This window comes from Brachyistius frenatus, unplaced genomic scaffold (genome assembly GCF_029030835.1).
Source record: "Brachyistius frenatus isolate BFR_SWC_R1_liver_20210118 unplaced genomic scaffold, ASM2903083v1 Contig_287, whole genome shotgun sequence".
Classification (NCBI taxonomy): domain Eukaryota; kingdom Metazoa; phylum Chordata; class Actinopteri; family Embiotocidae; genus Brachyistius; species Brachyistius frenatus.
Genome location: NW_027210886.1, coordinates 99,991 through 118,224, shown reverse-complemented (window position 1 = coordinate 118,224; position 18,234 = coordinate 99,991). Strand labels below are relative to the sequence as shown.

Below are 18,234 nucleotides of genomic sequence, written 5' to 3'. Positions count from 1 at the left end.
CGCAGTACCATCGCCAGACAGCTGTCACGCACACGTCACGGAGGCAGTGTGTCCGAGACTTCATCCTTCTGGCCCAAGCATGAGAGACTCAGCAAGCTGCTCTGAATAAAAGTGAGTCGTTGGAAGGAAACAGATTTTATTAGGTTTCTTTTCTTCTGGTCATGACCTGTCGCTCTGCGTTTGCCATTGATCTCATCCAAAAAAGCCATTACTGCTTGACTACTTGGTATAACTGCACTCACATGAAAACTATTTTTTGACACATGTCCAATTTCCTTTTTCGATTTACAATGATTCAGTGTTTGCACTTCAAATACAGTTTTCACAATTAACAGTGGTACAATGTCTAAATAAGGATTTTACAGAAATAAGAATAAGATGTAACATTTTTTTCAGAGTAGATGAACAGATATTATGATTTCTTTCTTTCAAGCTGTTTCTAAACTATAAGATAAGTAGGGCTGCAGTGCAAATGTCCTCAGTGTCGCAACACATTATATTAAATGGGATCATATTGCACCATAAACTTGCTGCATCAGGACGGGATGGATTTGTATTGATCTTTTAACCTGATATTTCATCTCACTGGTTGCATAATTACCTTGATCAAATATATCTTTGTGGGTCAGATACACTGGGTAAATTCTTTAAGAAAATACTTTAAAAAAAAAAATCTTTCTAAGCATAATTCTGAAAAATTACCACAATTTCCCAGATTTTTAAGCTTCTTTGTTTTTTCATCTGCAGCTCTTTTAAATTTGATTTTGATTCAGTTCTATGTTCATGTGAACTCAGTATTTCCTCCACATTTAACTGTTGTCTTAATGAATTCAACATCAATGCTAAATCCTGAAGAGCCAATTCCATCAGTACAACAATATATTTATGTCATACAGACCTCACCATTTCCCTGAGTTCCTGGCTTTAATGAAAATACTGTTTTAAATTCAATCAATTCCAAACATTTGTGTTAGTCTGGTATCAGTAACACTTCATGCAGTAAAAGCCTTCTAATGGATGATGGAGCGTAATCCCTCCTTCGTAGCACAGTTCAAACGTGACGTATCAGCACTGTATTGAATTTGTTGATAGCTGTTCAACTGAGATCAATAAAATGCCGAAATAGAGACTAATGGGATTGAAATGGTCTGTGACGATACATTTTTTAGTAAAAGGCAATTTCACAAATTTCTAATTTACTTCACGAAAAATTTTATTATTCTGAATATAATGTGTAGGTAAAGACACTTTTATTTTTCTGCAACAGCCGTGTTTGAAGATTTGAAAATAAGACTTGTTAGGTTTAAAAGCTCTGTTTTTATTTCTCAGTGGTGTTTAGTCGTTTTTATACACCCGAATCTTTTTGCTATAAATTCATTTTCAGTGTCTGAGGTCGCCCATTGACTCTTTGTCTCCAGTTGCATTACATAGTCACCAAAGTACTCATTGTGCGAGTGTGTGTGCATGTAGGAGTGCAGCGAGTGCTTGGATTTGGTTTGGAGCGAGCAGCCCGACGGAGCCACCCGTCATACACTGAGTAACAAAAGATGTTTTCCAGGAATTTTAGAAGGTTCTCTGAAGAAAAAGGACAATCTTATACTTTGATATTCAAGGTTCAATCTCCCCTGCACACTGTTTATTCTCACATCCCTCAACCTGTGACTTTCATTTTTCCACTTTGTTTTCTAAGAACTGTTGTCCAGTGATCACATTCTTCCCCGTAAAAACTCTGATAACAGCTGTCCAGATGTGACTTGAGGTTTATGGCATTCATCAGTAAAATGTCTTGAGCATCTCAACTCAGCCCTGTGTATGACTGACCCTTTCCTTGTACTGTATGCGTGGGCTCATAAGTAAAGATGTAAATGATTTTTAGGAGTTTGATGTTGCATAAATGATCTAACACAGAATATTGAACCACATCACCACCAGTTAGCTAGCTGACGGTAATAACCAGCTGACATATTACTGATGCCAGCACTTGTTCCAGCAGACCGCTGCCAAACCAGCATAATGTCTGTTAAAAGTTTCGATGTGAAAAAACTAAAACAGAAATAAACAGACTTACTTGTGTTTGAGGTTGTGGCGTCTTCTCACTCTCTGCGCCACATATAGGGAGAGAAAGTTGGAACTGAAAAACTAAAGATTGGCATTGAAACTAAAAATGTTGCCGAAAACAAAACTGTCACTTAAAAAAAGACAAAGAGGAAGAATAATCTATTGAAACGCACATCGTAATGAAAAAGAACAAAAATAAAGTTTCAGATTTCAGAAACTTTAAGTTTTACCCACATTAGATAATAAAGATCAACTGGGTCATGACTTCACTTTAAGACCCACAGACATGATGAACACATGAGTAGCTAATGCTTCTTGGTGATGATGTCATGATGATCTCTTTGCGGCACAGTTTGGTTCAGTGGACCAAAGTGTTGACGCTATGATTAATGTGCTGTTCATGCAGAATGAAAGACTTTGAATTCATGTTACGATTATGATTATATTCAGTGTAATTCATGCATCTTTACTGCGAGGTGTTACTAATTTTACTTCAGTAAAATGTTGAATGTGGGACTAAACAGTGAATGCTGCACTTAAGTAAAATGATCCGCACACTGCTGCTCTTAATAAATTATAGATTGGAATAAATAAAGACTGTAGGCACTTCCTTTTATCTGCAGGATTGTCCACAAAATAAACACTGTGAACAACAAAGTTAACAACCCGAAAAACACTGATTTTCTTTTTTTTTTAATTAGCTGTCCACTCGTATAAAAAACATCATTATCTAATTAAATTAGACAAAAACACCTCTTAAGCATAAAAGCTGCATGCGCATGTGCACTTCCTGGTGAGGAAGACTGGATGCTTTTATATTTAAACTGGAGCACAGATGGTGTGTGTGTGTGTGTGTGTGTGTGTGTGTGTGTGTGTGTGTGTGTGTGTGTGTGTGTGTGTGTGTGTGTGTGTGTGTGTGTGTGTGTGTGTGTGTGTGTGTGTGTGTGTGTGTGTGTGTGTGTGTGTGTGTGTGTGTGTGTGTGTCAATGCCCTACTCTTATGTAATGGTTTCTGCATCGCTATTAATTTAACATGTCTATTTGACATTAATTCTACATGCTTGTTTTGACTGTTATATTCAATAATCAACACTCTGCCAGGATCATTTCCATCAAAGTTATTACAGCATTAACAGGCAGAACAATCCTGATTGGCCATATGTGTTTGGGCCAGGTATCCACCTGTCCACGCAGCGAGCAGGAAAGCAGCAACACACTGAGGGTTCATTGAAAAGGACAACTTGCTGCAACAAATATTTAAGTTCAGAGGTTTCAGGAAAGTTAAATACTCTTCAAAACAATAATGCACAATGCAATTAGTAGTTGAAGCAGAATATAAAAATGATGCTTAACATGGTGGAGCTGAGGCAGACAGAGAGGGAACAAATCCTCAATCAACCTTTTTTCCACTGGAAGACACCGAGGTATTCTCCCTGAAAAAATAGGTTTTAGTTACGCCAAACAAAAACAGAAAATATTTGACAAAAATGTGTCTGCATGAGCCCATAAAAGAGGTCAACTAAACCTCTAACAGAAAAATCACACCGGGGAACATGCACACTGTCTGATCAGACCATTTAGAGACAGAAGGGGAACACAAACAGCTCACTACCACCTGAACTACAGCTGACAAGAAGAGGACTCATCCTGAAAGAGCAAACTTATTTAAATATTATCCAAATCAAATTGGAGCAAAAACTAAAGAAATTCTCAAGAAATCAACAGAATATCTAAACTGATGAATAAGGAAAGACTTCCGTTTCATTGTCTTTGGACATAATCATGAAACTCTGTAGAAGTGACCACTGGGTCTGGAGGTTCTGGTGACTGTACTGGAAATATAACCAGGTGTATTCTGAGTTGGTTGTAGAAACCTCTTCATGTTATGCTGATCAACATAATATTAATATAATTTTAAACAACCAGAACAGGTGTTTTTTGTTTTTCTTTGAATCCGGGTTTGTTAATAGCAGGTTTTTGCTCTGCGTCACTGAGGGAGAGGAAGATGAGGTCCGTGGCAGATTTCAGACCACACAGAAAAACAGGAACATTTATGAATTACAAAAAAAAAAAAACATTATTTAGGGCCTGAGCACCAAGTATCGGTGAGAAAGCCCTATTGTTTTTAATCATTATTTTTGTTATTATTTAGCATTATTATTTATGATTTTGAAATATTGGATATTTTTAGTATTAGTTGTCCGGTAACTCAGCTCCTATTAAATTTTACACAGACAGTTTGAAGGACAAACCAATCAGCGACCAGTGTCAGTGCTTAATTGTTTGTCCCGCATCTCCTTCACTGTGATTGGACGGCTTTTCCCCTGTCGCTGACCGGAAAAAATGGCTGAACATTCAGCACTCAGCGGAGAATAAATCCTCAGCACCTCGTCAAGCTGCTGGTGTTCATTAAAACTATTTAGAAAACCTCTGTACTCAGGAGAAACTCTTCGGTGGACATGGTAGGTAGCTGCAGCGGTTTTGGCGCGTGCTGATTGGTTAACATTAACCTGAGGTCTACGCCCAGTAGGGTGGAGCATGATTCTCTATGGAGGGTGGACAGACCATATTCATGCAGTGAAACTGGATCTGGTGGTAGCAGCCTTTGGGAAACAGCCCTTAACTGCTAGTTTAATAAGTTTAGTTGTTGGTCCGGTGCTGAACGTCCTCGTCCATCTTTCTGTCTCAGATACAGGTCTCCTACAGCCCAGCGGGTTACTTCTTCACCACCAAACTGAAGGCCTGCAGCCCAACCTTCATCTCCTTGGACGCCTCTTCCTCTCCCGGCCCATGAGCCACGCGTTCAACTGCATTCTCCTCTTCCAGTTGTAAGTTGCCATGGCAATGATCTTTGCAGGATCTTAATGTTGCATTATGTACCTATCATACGTTCAATAACAGAGCGTGGGAGGAAGTTAGTGAGCAAGTAGGTGGTTTTCCATCCTTGTGATGTATAAATTAAACCTCTGTTAATTTGCAGTGAACTGCATGTTTGCTTCATGAAATATATTTGGATTATTATATTTATATGTGAATATGTTGCTATTTTCCTGAGCGTATGGACCCTTTACTTCTAGCACCAGGTTTCTCTCAAAATCACATTGCATTCAGAAAATAGTCACTTTTTTGCATTGTGCATATGATTTTAAACAGATGTAATTGCCATTTCCCACCATTCATCGCCACTCAGTATCCCATAATAACAAAGTGAAAACATGTCTTTTAGAATATTTTATAAACGTACTAAAAATCAACATCTGAAATCTCACAATGACTAAAATATGAGGGTGAATCACTAAGTTGTGAGACTACTGCTCGTTGGCGTGAACAGTGAATAGCACGGTGACCCCAAACAAGGATCAAATACGCATGTAACTCAGGAACTGATGATGATCAAGAGATGAAATTTGTACCGGTTACTCATCAGTGTTATATCTTCCTGCTACTCCGTGGACGTCACGGTGCTGTGCTCCGTGCACAAGCACAAGCAGCAGTCCCAGAGCTTATTGATCTACCCTGGTACTTGCACCCGCCTGTGGCCAGCTGAATTAACAGAGCACACAGCTGTGTATAGAAGGTGCAACAATTCACGCCAACTCTCTGTAGACCACACAGATCGGGACAAGTAAACCATTTCTAAGGCTTTGTGTGCAAGAACACAGTCACCTCAGTTAATGGGACATAGAAGAAGTTTGAAACCACCAGGAGCCAAATTCACAACGATTATTGGCTTCTTACTAAACTAATGACTTGCTAAACCTTTTATAAGGAGTCTCATCTTAGGAGAGATTTAGGAAACTTCTCAGAGACTCTGATCAAGGAAAGGACAGAAACCCTGATATTAGTGAGGAAGTTTTGGTCCACCCCGTTGCTCGGTGACGCATCCTTTTAAAAGATGCGATTGATTGATCCAAATAAATGCACTCTTGGTGAGAAATGGCTCAGAATGGCAGAGTGACATCTAGAGGAAATAAAATGAACCGAGTGTGGATCATAGTCTGTGAAAATGTTTGTGTGATGACTGCTGATGAAGGTTGAACAGACTCCATGTACATAAGATAAAGTAACTTGTAGTATCATGGCGAGGCCCTCAAAATGGCCGCTACTTTACAGGCACATGTATCAACAAAAACAAATGCTTTCGATAACTTTTAATCCCTTTCACTTTTAATCCCAAACATGTTCTCTGCACAGTTAATGTGTTGAACAAAATTCAAGTCGTTTTGACAAAATCCCCAGGAGGAGTTCGACAAAGTACCTAATCAGCAAAAATGGCAACTAAATTCAAAATGGTGGACTTCCTGTCGAGTTGACGTAATGGTGCAATATAACTTTTTTGTACGTCTAGGTGTGATACACATGTCCACCGGATTTCGTGAATGTAGGTAAATGTGGCTGCTGGAGCATCTCTTTAGGGGGCGCTAGCGAGCCATTTAGCCACGTCCACTGGCGACTCCACTAGAATACAAAATTTTTCGCCGGGAGACTACTCCTTCGGTGCTCGGGCCCTAAAAACTGTTTTGGACCACTCAGGGCCGAGACTTTACTGTATCAGCCTGAATATAAGGGACAGCTGTTCTATATTTGGTGATCAAGCACTGCAGTTTTCTGCAGTGTTGCATGATGGGTCTGTTTGTGGCATGTGGTGCTGCTCGGTTAGTGGGTGTTTATGCTGTAGTGAGTCTGTCACACTTAATCAGCCCTAAAAGTGTTTGTTTGGTCCAGTTTCATTTGCAGCAGTTTGTGAAGGCTCCTGCAACATATTTCACACACACACACACACACACACACACACACACACACACACACACACACACACACACACACACACACACACACACTCACTCACACGCACACACACTCTCTCTCACACACACACACACGCTCTCACACACTCTTACACGCACAGAGACACACGCGCGCACACACAAACACACACATACACTCACACACGCACACATGCACTCACACACACGCGCGGACATATACACACACACGCACACACACACACACACTGCCACACACGCACACAAATGGACACACGCACACACATACCCACACACACACACACTCACACACATGGACACACACACGTCACCAAACTAACCTTCCTGTGAATCTTCTGAACAGCATGTGAGAAACAGTCTCTCAGGTTTTCAGACTGAATCATGACATCATAACATTTCACTGTCGGCTCTGTTTAGCCACTGCTACTGAAACACAGCAATATCCCAGCATGCTTAATTTAACAATGCTGGAGTGAAACTAGCCGGGCCGTTTCATTTTCAGTGTTCTGGACCAGCAGAACTTCTCTTAACTGAGCCAGGACAGCAGACGTGTAAAAACTGTCCTTGAGCTTCACACTTTATATATCACCGGCCTCTGCTGCACACTCCTGAAATATTGAGACTAACAAGCCACAGCCAAATACGGATAAAATATGATCCGTGCCGCAGCATCTGCAGTCCACCAACTTTTTAAAGGCACCCTCCTGTTTTCACTCACTGCTCTCTGGCCTTAATTGAAAGTTGTCAGCTTGCGAGGCCACTGTAGCTAGTGAATGCAGAAATGGTCTGATGATGTAAGAATTTGTGGTGTGATCACAGCTGACACAGAAATACTGTAGAAAGACACACACTGAAATCGGTTCTCTTTTGGTCCTTTTTGGTCGCTCCAGGCACCCGTATCGCAACACCACGGATAGTCTCGCACTTACAATCCTAGCGGCGGCTCGCTGGACCGGTTTGATTTTAACACATGACACAATGCTAAAATGTTAAAAACACAAGTCCATGGATATCTTTGTTCATCAGATATCTCAGTTCATCAGATATCTTTGTTCATCACATATATTAGTTCATCAGATATCTTAGTTCATCAGATATCTTTGTTCATCACATATTTTATTTCCAACCAGACTGAACTAGCTGAGCAGTTTAGTGTTTTTATGTTCTGTATTTATTCAGTTGGAGACTAGAAATCCTCTCTGTTGCTAGGTGGTTGCTAAGGGTCGGACTACTTCCTGGAGTAGTAAACATTGCATATGTTACATAAGAGTCTACTGATTGTTTTCCAGTTGTTAGTCATACCTCATGTGTTGCCATGGAAATGGAGATCACACTAACAAAAAGTTTAATATTTAGAGAGTGAATTCCTCCACAATATGAAAACATTTAGATTACATGTTTTATTTAGATGGTAACTTGTTGTATTGCTTAAGTGGAGTTCTGCGTTCTTTCTGTTTCTCTGGTCACGTACAGCTCTGTTTTACAAAAAGGCACCAATGTAGCATAAGTTGATTTGTTTTTGTGTTATTTGTACGTATGATTTGCAGCACTGACCGGTTTGTGTGTGTGTGTGTGTGTGTGTGTGTGTGTGTGTGTGTGTGTGTGTGTGTGTGTGTGTGTGTGTGTGTGTGTGTGTGTGTGTGTGTGTGTGTGTGTGTGTGTGTGTGTGTGTGTGTGTGTGTGTGTGTGTGTGTGTTTTATAGTGTGTCCTGACGGGCCCAGAGGAGGGGGGCGGGGCTTTTAGCATCGCTGGTGGAAGGTCTTGTTATCAGTGTGTGAGCAGCTCTGGAACACCTGCCGATCGATAGTTCCCTCATTGTGTTCAAGGAGGCTTAGTGGTCAATCGATGCAGAGGCTCGACCGCACCGAGACACAGACACACACACACACACACACACACACATCTGCATCTTTTACCCTCGGCGCCCCCTGGTCTTTATGTAGTGCCCTACACGGTGGGGCTGTTGTTCAACACACATAATGAAACACTTATGCAATGCAGCACACACACACAGTATATGAATCCACATAACCAAAACAAGCTGTTCACTGACAGAATATGTAATATAATATATAGCTTTAATTTAATATACATATGTACTTTTAAATAATTAGACAAATTTTAATTCAAAAGGATGAAACCCGAAAACGAATACCTCGCAGAGCCAGCTTGGTACACACTCACATCGGACTAATGAGGAGATAACAGAGCAGGAAGTAGCAGCGGACAAAATAAAAAAAAAATCTTCCTTATTGAACCTTTGCTTCTCATTATTGTTCTATGTTTATTAAGAGGGAATACGTTATATGCAGAGTCCCTGGGATTTTAGTTTTACCAAATCTAATTCCTTCATGTAATTTCCTCTTGTAGAAGCGTATTACCCTCTGCAATTTGCATACCAGCCTCATGTGGGAGTGGACGACACCCTCATCTGCCTGCTGCAACGAGCTCAGTCTCACCTGGATGGAAATGGTGAATCTGTGAGAATCACTTTCTTTGATTTCTCCAGTGCATTCAACACCATCCAACCACTGCTACTGAGTGAGAAGCTGCGGGTGGTGGGGGTGGACACGTCCACCGTCTCCTGGATCACTGACTATCTGACAGGCACACCACAGTTTGTCCGTCTGGGCAGTGTGCTGTCTGATACGGTGGTCAGTGGTACTGGAGCTCCTCAGGGAACTGTTCTGTCTCCTTTCTGTTCACCTTCTACACCACTGACTTCCAGTACAATTCAGAGTCCTGCCATCTGCAGAAGTTCTCTGATGACTCTGCAGTGGTAGGATGTATAAGGGATGGACGGGAGGACGAGTACAGGGCAGTAGTGGAGGACTTTGTGGAGTGGGCGGGAAGAAATCACCTGCTCCTGAACGTGGCCAAGACCAGAGAGATGGTGGTCGACTTCAGGAGGAAGATGACGGCTCTACAACCGCTGAGAATTCTGGGAGAGGAGGTGGACATGGTTGAGGAGTACAAGTACCTGGTGTCTCCATGACAACAGACTGAACTGGAAGACCAACATCAACGCTGTCTACAAGAAGGGGATGAGTCGACTCTTTCTTGAGGAAACTTCAATCCTTCAATGTATGCAGCGAGATGTTGGAGATGTTCTACCATCTGTTGTGGCCAGTGCATTGTACTTCGCTGGGGTCTGCTGGGGGAGCAGCATTGGAGCCGGAGACACCAACAGACTTAACAAACTGGTTAAGAAGGCCGACTCCATCATCGGCTACAAACTGGACAGCCTGGAAAAGGTGGTGGAGAGGAGGACGCTGAACAAACTATTATCCATATTGGATAATCCTGACCACCCTCTCCACCACCTGCTGCAGGGACAGAGGAGCACTTTCTCCAAAAGACTCCTCCAGCTCCGCTGTCACAAGGACAGATACAGGAGATCATTCCTGCCCACTGCAATAAGACTGTACAATAACTCACCTCTGGCAAAATCCATCACACAACAATAACACCGTTGTCTGTTTTTCTTATTTGTTTAAATATAAAAAAATAAAAAACTTTGCACTATTATTTAGTTAGTTTTAATTGAATTTAATTATTATATTTGATTTTTATTCTACTTTATTGTATATACTGTGCATTTTTATATTTAATATTTTTTACTGTTATTTTGTTGCTTTCCTGTATCTATAAATGCTGCTGTAGCAAAAAAAAATGTCCCCTTTGGGATTAATAAAGTAACTGTCTATCTATCTATTAACGCTTCTACAAGAGGAAATTACATGAGTTGCAGGAAATGCCCCTGCTACATGATTGGTTGACTGGATAACTGCATGAATACAGCTGTTCCTAATACAGTGCTCGTGTACAGTACTCGTGCTCGTGTTAGGAACAGCTGTTCCCAATAAAGTGTTAGGAATATAGCATACAATACACGAGCACTTTATTAGGAATAGCTGTATTCATGCAGTTATCCAGTCAACCAATCGTGTAGCAGGGGCGCAACTTCAGTTCAGGTTCACACCCATCATCAGAAGGTTTAGAACAATTGATCTCAGGGACTTGGACCATGGCATGTTTGTTAATGCCAGAAGGGCTGTAAGTCTGCTAATCTCCAGGATTCTCACCACACCGGTCTCCTGGGTTTACTCAGACTGGTGTGAATAACAAAAAGCAGAAACACCTCGCAGATGACCGATATTTACCATCGTGGTGAGCAGAACATCCCCTCCGATGTAAACACATCCAGCCTGGAAGCAGAGGACCACGTTGGGTTCCACTGCTGTCCGCCAGCAACAGAGAGAACACAGACTCACCACGACAGGACTTTAAAAACGTTGTCAGGCCCCATGAAGCTCCATTTCTGTTGAGGCTGCACATCACAATTTGGCATCAACAGCATGAATCGGCGCAGATAACCATGCAGGCTGCTGCTGGTGTAATGCTGCTGGTGTAGTGCTCTTCTCAAATGGTGGTCAGTCAGGTTTTAAACACCACAGCCGATGTGACCCTGTGCATCCCTTCATGGGCTCAGTGGACCTTCTTCTACTGGTTCCTCACAGCACGATGATGCAGCAGGCACACGATCAAACTGGTTTCATGAACATGACACTCCCTCATACTATTTCTTTTTCATTCGATTGCGGACTGCAGCAACTCTTACAAAGTATGTACTGTAGCATGTAGTATTCAATTCAATTATTCAACTTTATTTATATAGCGCCAAATCACAACACAGGTTATTTCATGGCACTTAACACATTAACATCCTTACAGCAAGACTTTACAATATTATACAGAGAAACCCAACAATTCCCACATAAGCTAGGAGCGAAAAAAAACTCCTCTTTTAGGGAGAAAAACCTCCAACAGAGGGAAGAAAAACTCCCTTTAACAGGAAGAAACCTCCGACAGAACCAGGCTCAGGGGTGGGCGGCCATCTGCATCGACCGGTTGGGGTGAGAGGAGAGCAGAGAGAGAAAAGGACAGCATAGAGATACAAGAGAAGCACTGTTGGTGGAGACGACAAGCGCAGGGCCGAGACATGCAGCTCCATGACGGGACATCTGGAAAAGAAAGAAGAGAAACTACGCGAGCGAAGGAACTGAATGGAGACAACAGATAATAAGAAAAAGCTATGGGAGAGAAAAGGATGGTGAGGTATGAGTCAGTTAAAGAGTAGGAGGAAAGAAAAGAAGAGAAGATCAGCATGTAACGAGGTCCCCCAGCAGCCTCGGCCTATAACAGCATAACTAAGGGTTGGTTCAGGTCTACCTGAGCCAGCCCTAACTATAGGCTTTATCAAGAAGGAACGTTTTGAGTCTAATCTTAAAGCTAGAGAGGGTTTCTGCCCCTCCAACACAAACTGGGAGCTGTTTCCACAGGGGAGGAGCCTGAAAACTGAAGCTCCGCCTCCCATTCTACTTCTGGAAACTCTAGGAACCACAAGTAGACCAGCGTACTGAGAGAGAAGTGCTCTGCTAGGATTATATGGTTCTATAAGATCTCTAAGATATGATGGAGCCTGGTCATGTAGGGCTTTGTAAGTCATCAAGAGAATTTAAAATTCTATTCTTGATTTCACAGGAAGCCAGTGAAGAGAAGCTAAAACTGGAGAAATATGATCTCTCTTGCTAAATCCCGTCAGTACTCTTGCTGCAGCATTTTGGATCAGCTGCAGGTTTTTAATGAGTAATTTGGACATCCTAACAACAAGGAATTATAATAATCTAGTCTAGAAGTAACAAACGCATGAATGAGTTTTTCTGCGTCACGCTGAGGAAGGATTTTCCTGATTTTATTAATATTACGTAGATGAAAGAAGGCAGTTCTGGAGATTTGCTTTATATGGTGGCTAAAGGACAAATCCTCATCAAATATGACTCCAAGGTTCCTCACAGTTTTGCTGGAGGCCAAGACAACGTCATCTAGAGTAACTAAGTGATTACAGAAAGAGTTTCTGAGGTTTTTAGGACCAAGTACAAGAACTTCTGTTTTGTCTGAATTTAGAAGCAGAAAGTTTTTGGTCATCCAGGCCTTTATGTCTTTTAGACAGGCTTCAAGTTTTACTAACTGATTAGTTTAATCTGGTTTTATAGAAAGATATAGCTGAGTGTCATCTGCATAACAATGGAAGTTGATGCAGTGCTTCCTGATGACATCTTCTAATGGAAGCATGGACAAAGTAAAAAGTATTGGGCCTAACACTGAGCCTTGTGGAACTCCATAACTAACTATTGTTTGTCTGGAAGATTCATTGTTGACATGGACAAATTGGAATCTATCTGATAAGTAGGATTTGAACCAATCTAATGCAGTTCCTTTAATCCTCGTAACGTCTTCTAATCTCTGTAATAAGATCGTATGATCAATCGTATCAAAAGCAGCGCTGAGGTTCAGAAGAACAAGTAGAGACAAGTCCATTATCTGAGGCTAATAAAAGGTCGTTAGTAACTTTCACCAGAGCTGTTTCTGTGCTGTGATGAACTCTAAAGCCTGACTGAAAATCTTCAAACAGATCATTCCTCTGTAAATGATCAAAAAGTTGATTTGCAACAACTTTTTCAAGGATTTTAGAAATAAACGTCATGTTGGAAATTGGTCTATGGTATCCTAAAACAGCTGGATCAAGAGTTGGCTTTTTAAGTAAAAGCTTAATTACAGCCACTTTAAAAGCCTGCAGTACATCGACTGTCTCTGCGGTTCAGTCGATGTGATGTATCTTCCTCTGCAAAGGATTGTGGGTCAGAACATCCAGAGCAGCATGCTGATCTGCAGACTGCGGAATACAACCAGAACATCCTGGTACTTTTGGTATACAACGTTTAACCTGCTATGTACTGGGATGTACATACTAAATTGTATGGAAGTATGGATATTGGAGTGTTCGGTGGACTTCAGGGGTCTCCCCAGTCAGCAGATCTGAGTCCAGTAAAAAGGAGAAGATCAGCAGCGTAAATGTGCAGAAGTCAAATCAACATGCAGCAGAATCTCAGAGGAAGGTCTCCAACATTTTTGGGATCCGGAACACAAAGAATTTAGGATTTTTGAGAGCAAAGGAAGTGTGGACTTCGCTGTCCCCTACATCAGCTGCTAAATGTCTGCATTACAACATGTTCGAGATACAAGAAGTCTGCCGTGTCAAACGGGTCAAGTGTCTGTTTATTGAGAGTTGATATGTTTGCAGCTTGGTTTGGAGGACATCTTTTTTTGGACAGTGTAGGTTTCTCCATCTTAAACACCACAGATGGTTTTTCAGATGGGGATAAGATTTCTATCCAAATTAGCTGAAAATATTCATGTATTCATTTATAATGTAAGTTTATGGGTTTTCTATGTTCACTGATTAAAAGAAATCCACCCTCTACATCTCAACTTGTCTCTTACTAACTCTCTGACATCACTGCTTCTCTGTTCTTTGCTCCGCAGCTTTGGCGAATTATTCCTGTTAAAAAGTGTAGACTTCTGGAGATGACGAGACGAGTTTGCATGAAACAACCTAAATTTGTTGCCGTTTCCTTTTAAGATTTGAAATCGAGGCGATTTGAAAGAGTGGGTGTAACTCAGCTCTCCAAAATAACACTTTGCTGTCTGGAGAAGCAGCTAATGGATTTGCAGCCTCAACCTGTTGGGAGATTACAGGAGCTTAAATTTACAGAGCAGATGTTGAAAACCTGTCTCATCGTTCACTTGGGATTGAAGCCTACTGTAAAAACACAAATTTCTAATGTTCACCTTCATCCAGCTCTTTTTTGAAGATACATATTTCTGGCTTGATGGGAGTGTGTGATGTTCAAAGTGTACAACCAAAACATTCGCTTTAAGTAGCCCCCAAAGGCATCTTTTCCTTTTAGAAAACATTAAATAGAGAAGTTATGGAGGATCAAGGCGCTGCACTGCAAACAAGAAATGATTCGAAAGGAAATCGTGTTACTGTTCATGTCCTCGGGCTCTGTGATGAGGCAGCAACTTCATGTTTAATACAACGGAGGAGTGCATGTCACAAAAAGGATGATTGAAAAAAAAAGAGAGAAATGTGGTCAGATACTCTTTTTATTCCATTTTTAACCTTTATTTTATTTCTTTTTTCCCAGCATTTCAATTGGAATCAGTTACGTCCTTGCCGGCAGTGAGGCCTACGGTGCTCTTCTTAATATCAGGTAGGTCTTACATACACAACATATCTGCAGAAAAATAGAATAACAGTGAGCTATATCACTGCCACTGAAGTCTAACTTCTCTTCCTTATTATTATTTTATTATGGCTGGAATTCATAGACTCAAAAACTTGTTGAATCTATTTAGGATTTCAACATCTTTTACTTGGCTTGCTTTATTGATATTATATGAATTAAATGTAACTTTCCAACCAAAGTACCAACCATCAACCATCAGTAGATAAAAAAAAAAAGCAGAACAGTGTTGTTATTTACCAAAGAAGTAACATAAATAGTGGCATGCTTGAACCTGAAGCCAAACTGAATTAGAGTTAGTATGGATTTAAGCATCAACCAACAGTGATGTCATCGTTGGTTTGTGAACGTTATGAATCCCCCAGTTCAGATTCTGTCCGTCACCATCTTGCTATTTCGGAGCGGTTTGGAGCAGGAAGTGACCATATTTGGATGAGCTGGGGGAGGACCCATCAATGGATCTGACCGATCTGATTGGAAACCTGACGATACTATGTCCCGCCCACCGATAGCTGTAACCTGAGTGCACCCCAGGCCTGTCAATCAAACAGACACGCTCCCAAAAACACACCTTTTTGAATCTTATTTTCCAATTAATGAGGGATTATTTTCAGATGGACCTTCAGAAAACTAATAAGAAGGAGTGACTTAGCTAACAACACAGAGATAACTGCTGGACACATTTTATTGACTTTGTATTTGATGAGAGAAGTTGAATGGGAGTCTATGGAGCCAGAGGCTTTTTGGAGCTAACCTCTAGTGACACTCGGTGGTATTGCAGCTTAAGGCACTTCTGCATCAGCCCAGGAGCTGCATCCACTTTTATATAGAGTCTTTGCACTACACTCCTTTACTAGGAGAGACTCCGCCTCTGTTGATGTTGTTGAACAACAAAAACACGTCATCCTCCTATGATCATGAAGCTAGAAATCCTCTCTGTTGCTCGGTGGTTGCTAAGGGTCGGACTACTTCCTGGAGTAGTAAACATTGCATGCATTACATAAAAGTCTGCTGACGTGACTGGTTGTTTTCCAGTCATACCCTTTGTATTGCCATGGAAACGGAGATTGCACTAACAAAAAGTTTTATATTTTGAGAGCGTCCCCTCAGCGGATAAATGTTATTCATGAAAGCAGACTAGTTACAGAAAAAGTTTTAGGCAAGACAAATGGGATGTGGCTAAAAATCAATACCAATACATATTTTATATTTATGAATTTAGTGTGACATCTATGATATATTTCACTTTGTTGAATATTTACGTTATAGATCGTACAATATAATAAGCTGTTATTCTCGACATTTTCACTTCATTCTCGAAATGCAAAATAAAAATTAAAACTGCAAGCAGTGATATACGGGCCCTCGCACTCCGGCGCGCCGCCTCCCCGAAGCTGTCCCCCTGAAGCCGTCTTCCCAAAGCCGTCTCCCCGACATGCAGCGCGCGAGGGACCGCGTATACCCGCTTAAAGTTGCTATTTTTGTCTCGTTTCCTGTCTCCAGCAGGGGGCGCTGGCGATCCGTTTGGCCACGCCCACTCGCAAAACACATCAGATGTATCGTCTCACCACACCGGATGTATGAAACACGTTTCGTGAGGTTTCAAGCATCCCTTGACCTTAAATATCAACTTCCTGTGTCACGGCGAGACATCAAACTTTGCCGCATCGTCACGGCGACGCCCATTGACAAAGTCGAACGAATGTCTCAATATATCATCAACTACATGTTTAGGTTATTGTGACCCGACTTTACGTTCATGGGATCAACCAGCTCGACGTAGAATGTGAAAGTATGAAAAGTGTCATTTCCAGTGGCCAACAGGGGGCGCTATGACTATAAGCAAATATTACCACACAGGGGTCTTCAGGACGGGGCTGTTATCATACCTGTGATGTTTGGAGAAAGTCGGTCCATGTACATAAGATTTAAAGCAACTCGTAGTTTCATGGCAAGACACTAAAAATGGCTGCCTCTTAAGGGCACACACATTGACGAAAACGAATTATTTTGATAACTTTTAATCCCAAACATGTTTTCTATCCATAGAACCTAAATTTCGAGTCGGTCTGACAAAATCCCTCGGACTAGTTCGACAAAGTACAACGTGTCAGAATCGCCCAAAATGGCAACTAAATTCAAAATGGTGGACTTCCTGTCGAGTTGACGTAACGGTGCAATGTAACTTTTTTGTGCGTCTCGGTGTGATACACGTGTCCACTGGATTTCATGAATTCAGGTAAATGTGGCCGCCGAGGCATTTCTTTAGGGGGCGCTCTCGAGCCATTTGGCCGCGCCCATACATCCGGCGTGGTGAGACGATACATCTGATGTGTTTTGCGAGTGGGCGTGGCCAAACGCCTCTCTCGCCGTGACACAGGAAGTTGATGTTAAGGTCAAAGGATGCTTGAAACCTCACGAAACGTGTCACATACATCCGGCGTGGTGAGACGATACATCTGATGTGTTTTGCAAGTTGGCGTGGCCTAACGGCTCGCCAGCGCCCCCAGCTGGAGACAGGAAACGAGACAAAAATAGCAACTTTAAGCGGGTATATGCGGTCCCTCGCGCGCTGCACGTTGGGGAGACGGCTTCGGGGAGACGGCTTCAGGGGGACGGCTTCGGGGAGGCGGCACGCCAGAGTGCGAGGGCCCATACATCACTGCTTGCAGTTTTAATTTTATATTTTTTTCCCACAATTTGTAAAAAAAATATCTTTAAATACACATTAACATGAATCCAACATATTGTAGCGAATGGATAAAATTAAAATAAAAACGTCAATTTGAATAGCTTGTATGCATGATTATCATGCAATTGACAGACAATGTTGATATTGGCATTGGTTTCAGTTGACAAGGTATGTTTATAAATGGCAGTGGCACAGCCACCCTACTCACTGTACCTTGCACATGTTTAAAATAAAAACATGAATACATGAAACTGTATTATTTGAATTTGTTAGTATTGAATGCAAAATAAGAATGTATAGTTATACATGGCACTAGGCCCAGTTTAATATAAAACAAAATTTTAGACAATATATATAGTAGGGGGTCCCTGTTCCACCTCTCAATCAGTTTGGGGGTCCTTGGCCTGAAAAACGTTGGATACCCCTGCTTTAAGGGTTAACAGAGTCATTGAGAGTGAACATGTCTCTGAGCAACACTGAAGAATAAATAATGTGCAGATTGTCAGAGATAAAAGGTGGAGAGAATAAGTATTAAAACCTTCTCGCT

At 41.5% G+C, this 18,234-nt stretch overlaps 1 protein-coding gene across 1 annotated transcript in view; it reads left to right on the top strand.

Moving 5' to 3' along the window:
- Positions 1-18,234, top strand: part of LOC138635047 (uncharacterized) — a 99,722-nt gene that overhangs the window by 11,225 nt on the left and 70,263 nt on the right. The window contains exons 6-7 of the mRNA XM_069722354.1: positions 4,747-4,885; positions 14,897-14,962. Coding sequence (XP_069578455.1) covers positions 4,747-4,885; positions 14,897-14,962 — 205 coding nt within the window. The remainder of the gene's footprint in view (positions 1-4,746; positions 4,886-14,896; positions 14,963-18,234) is intronic.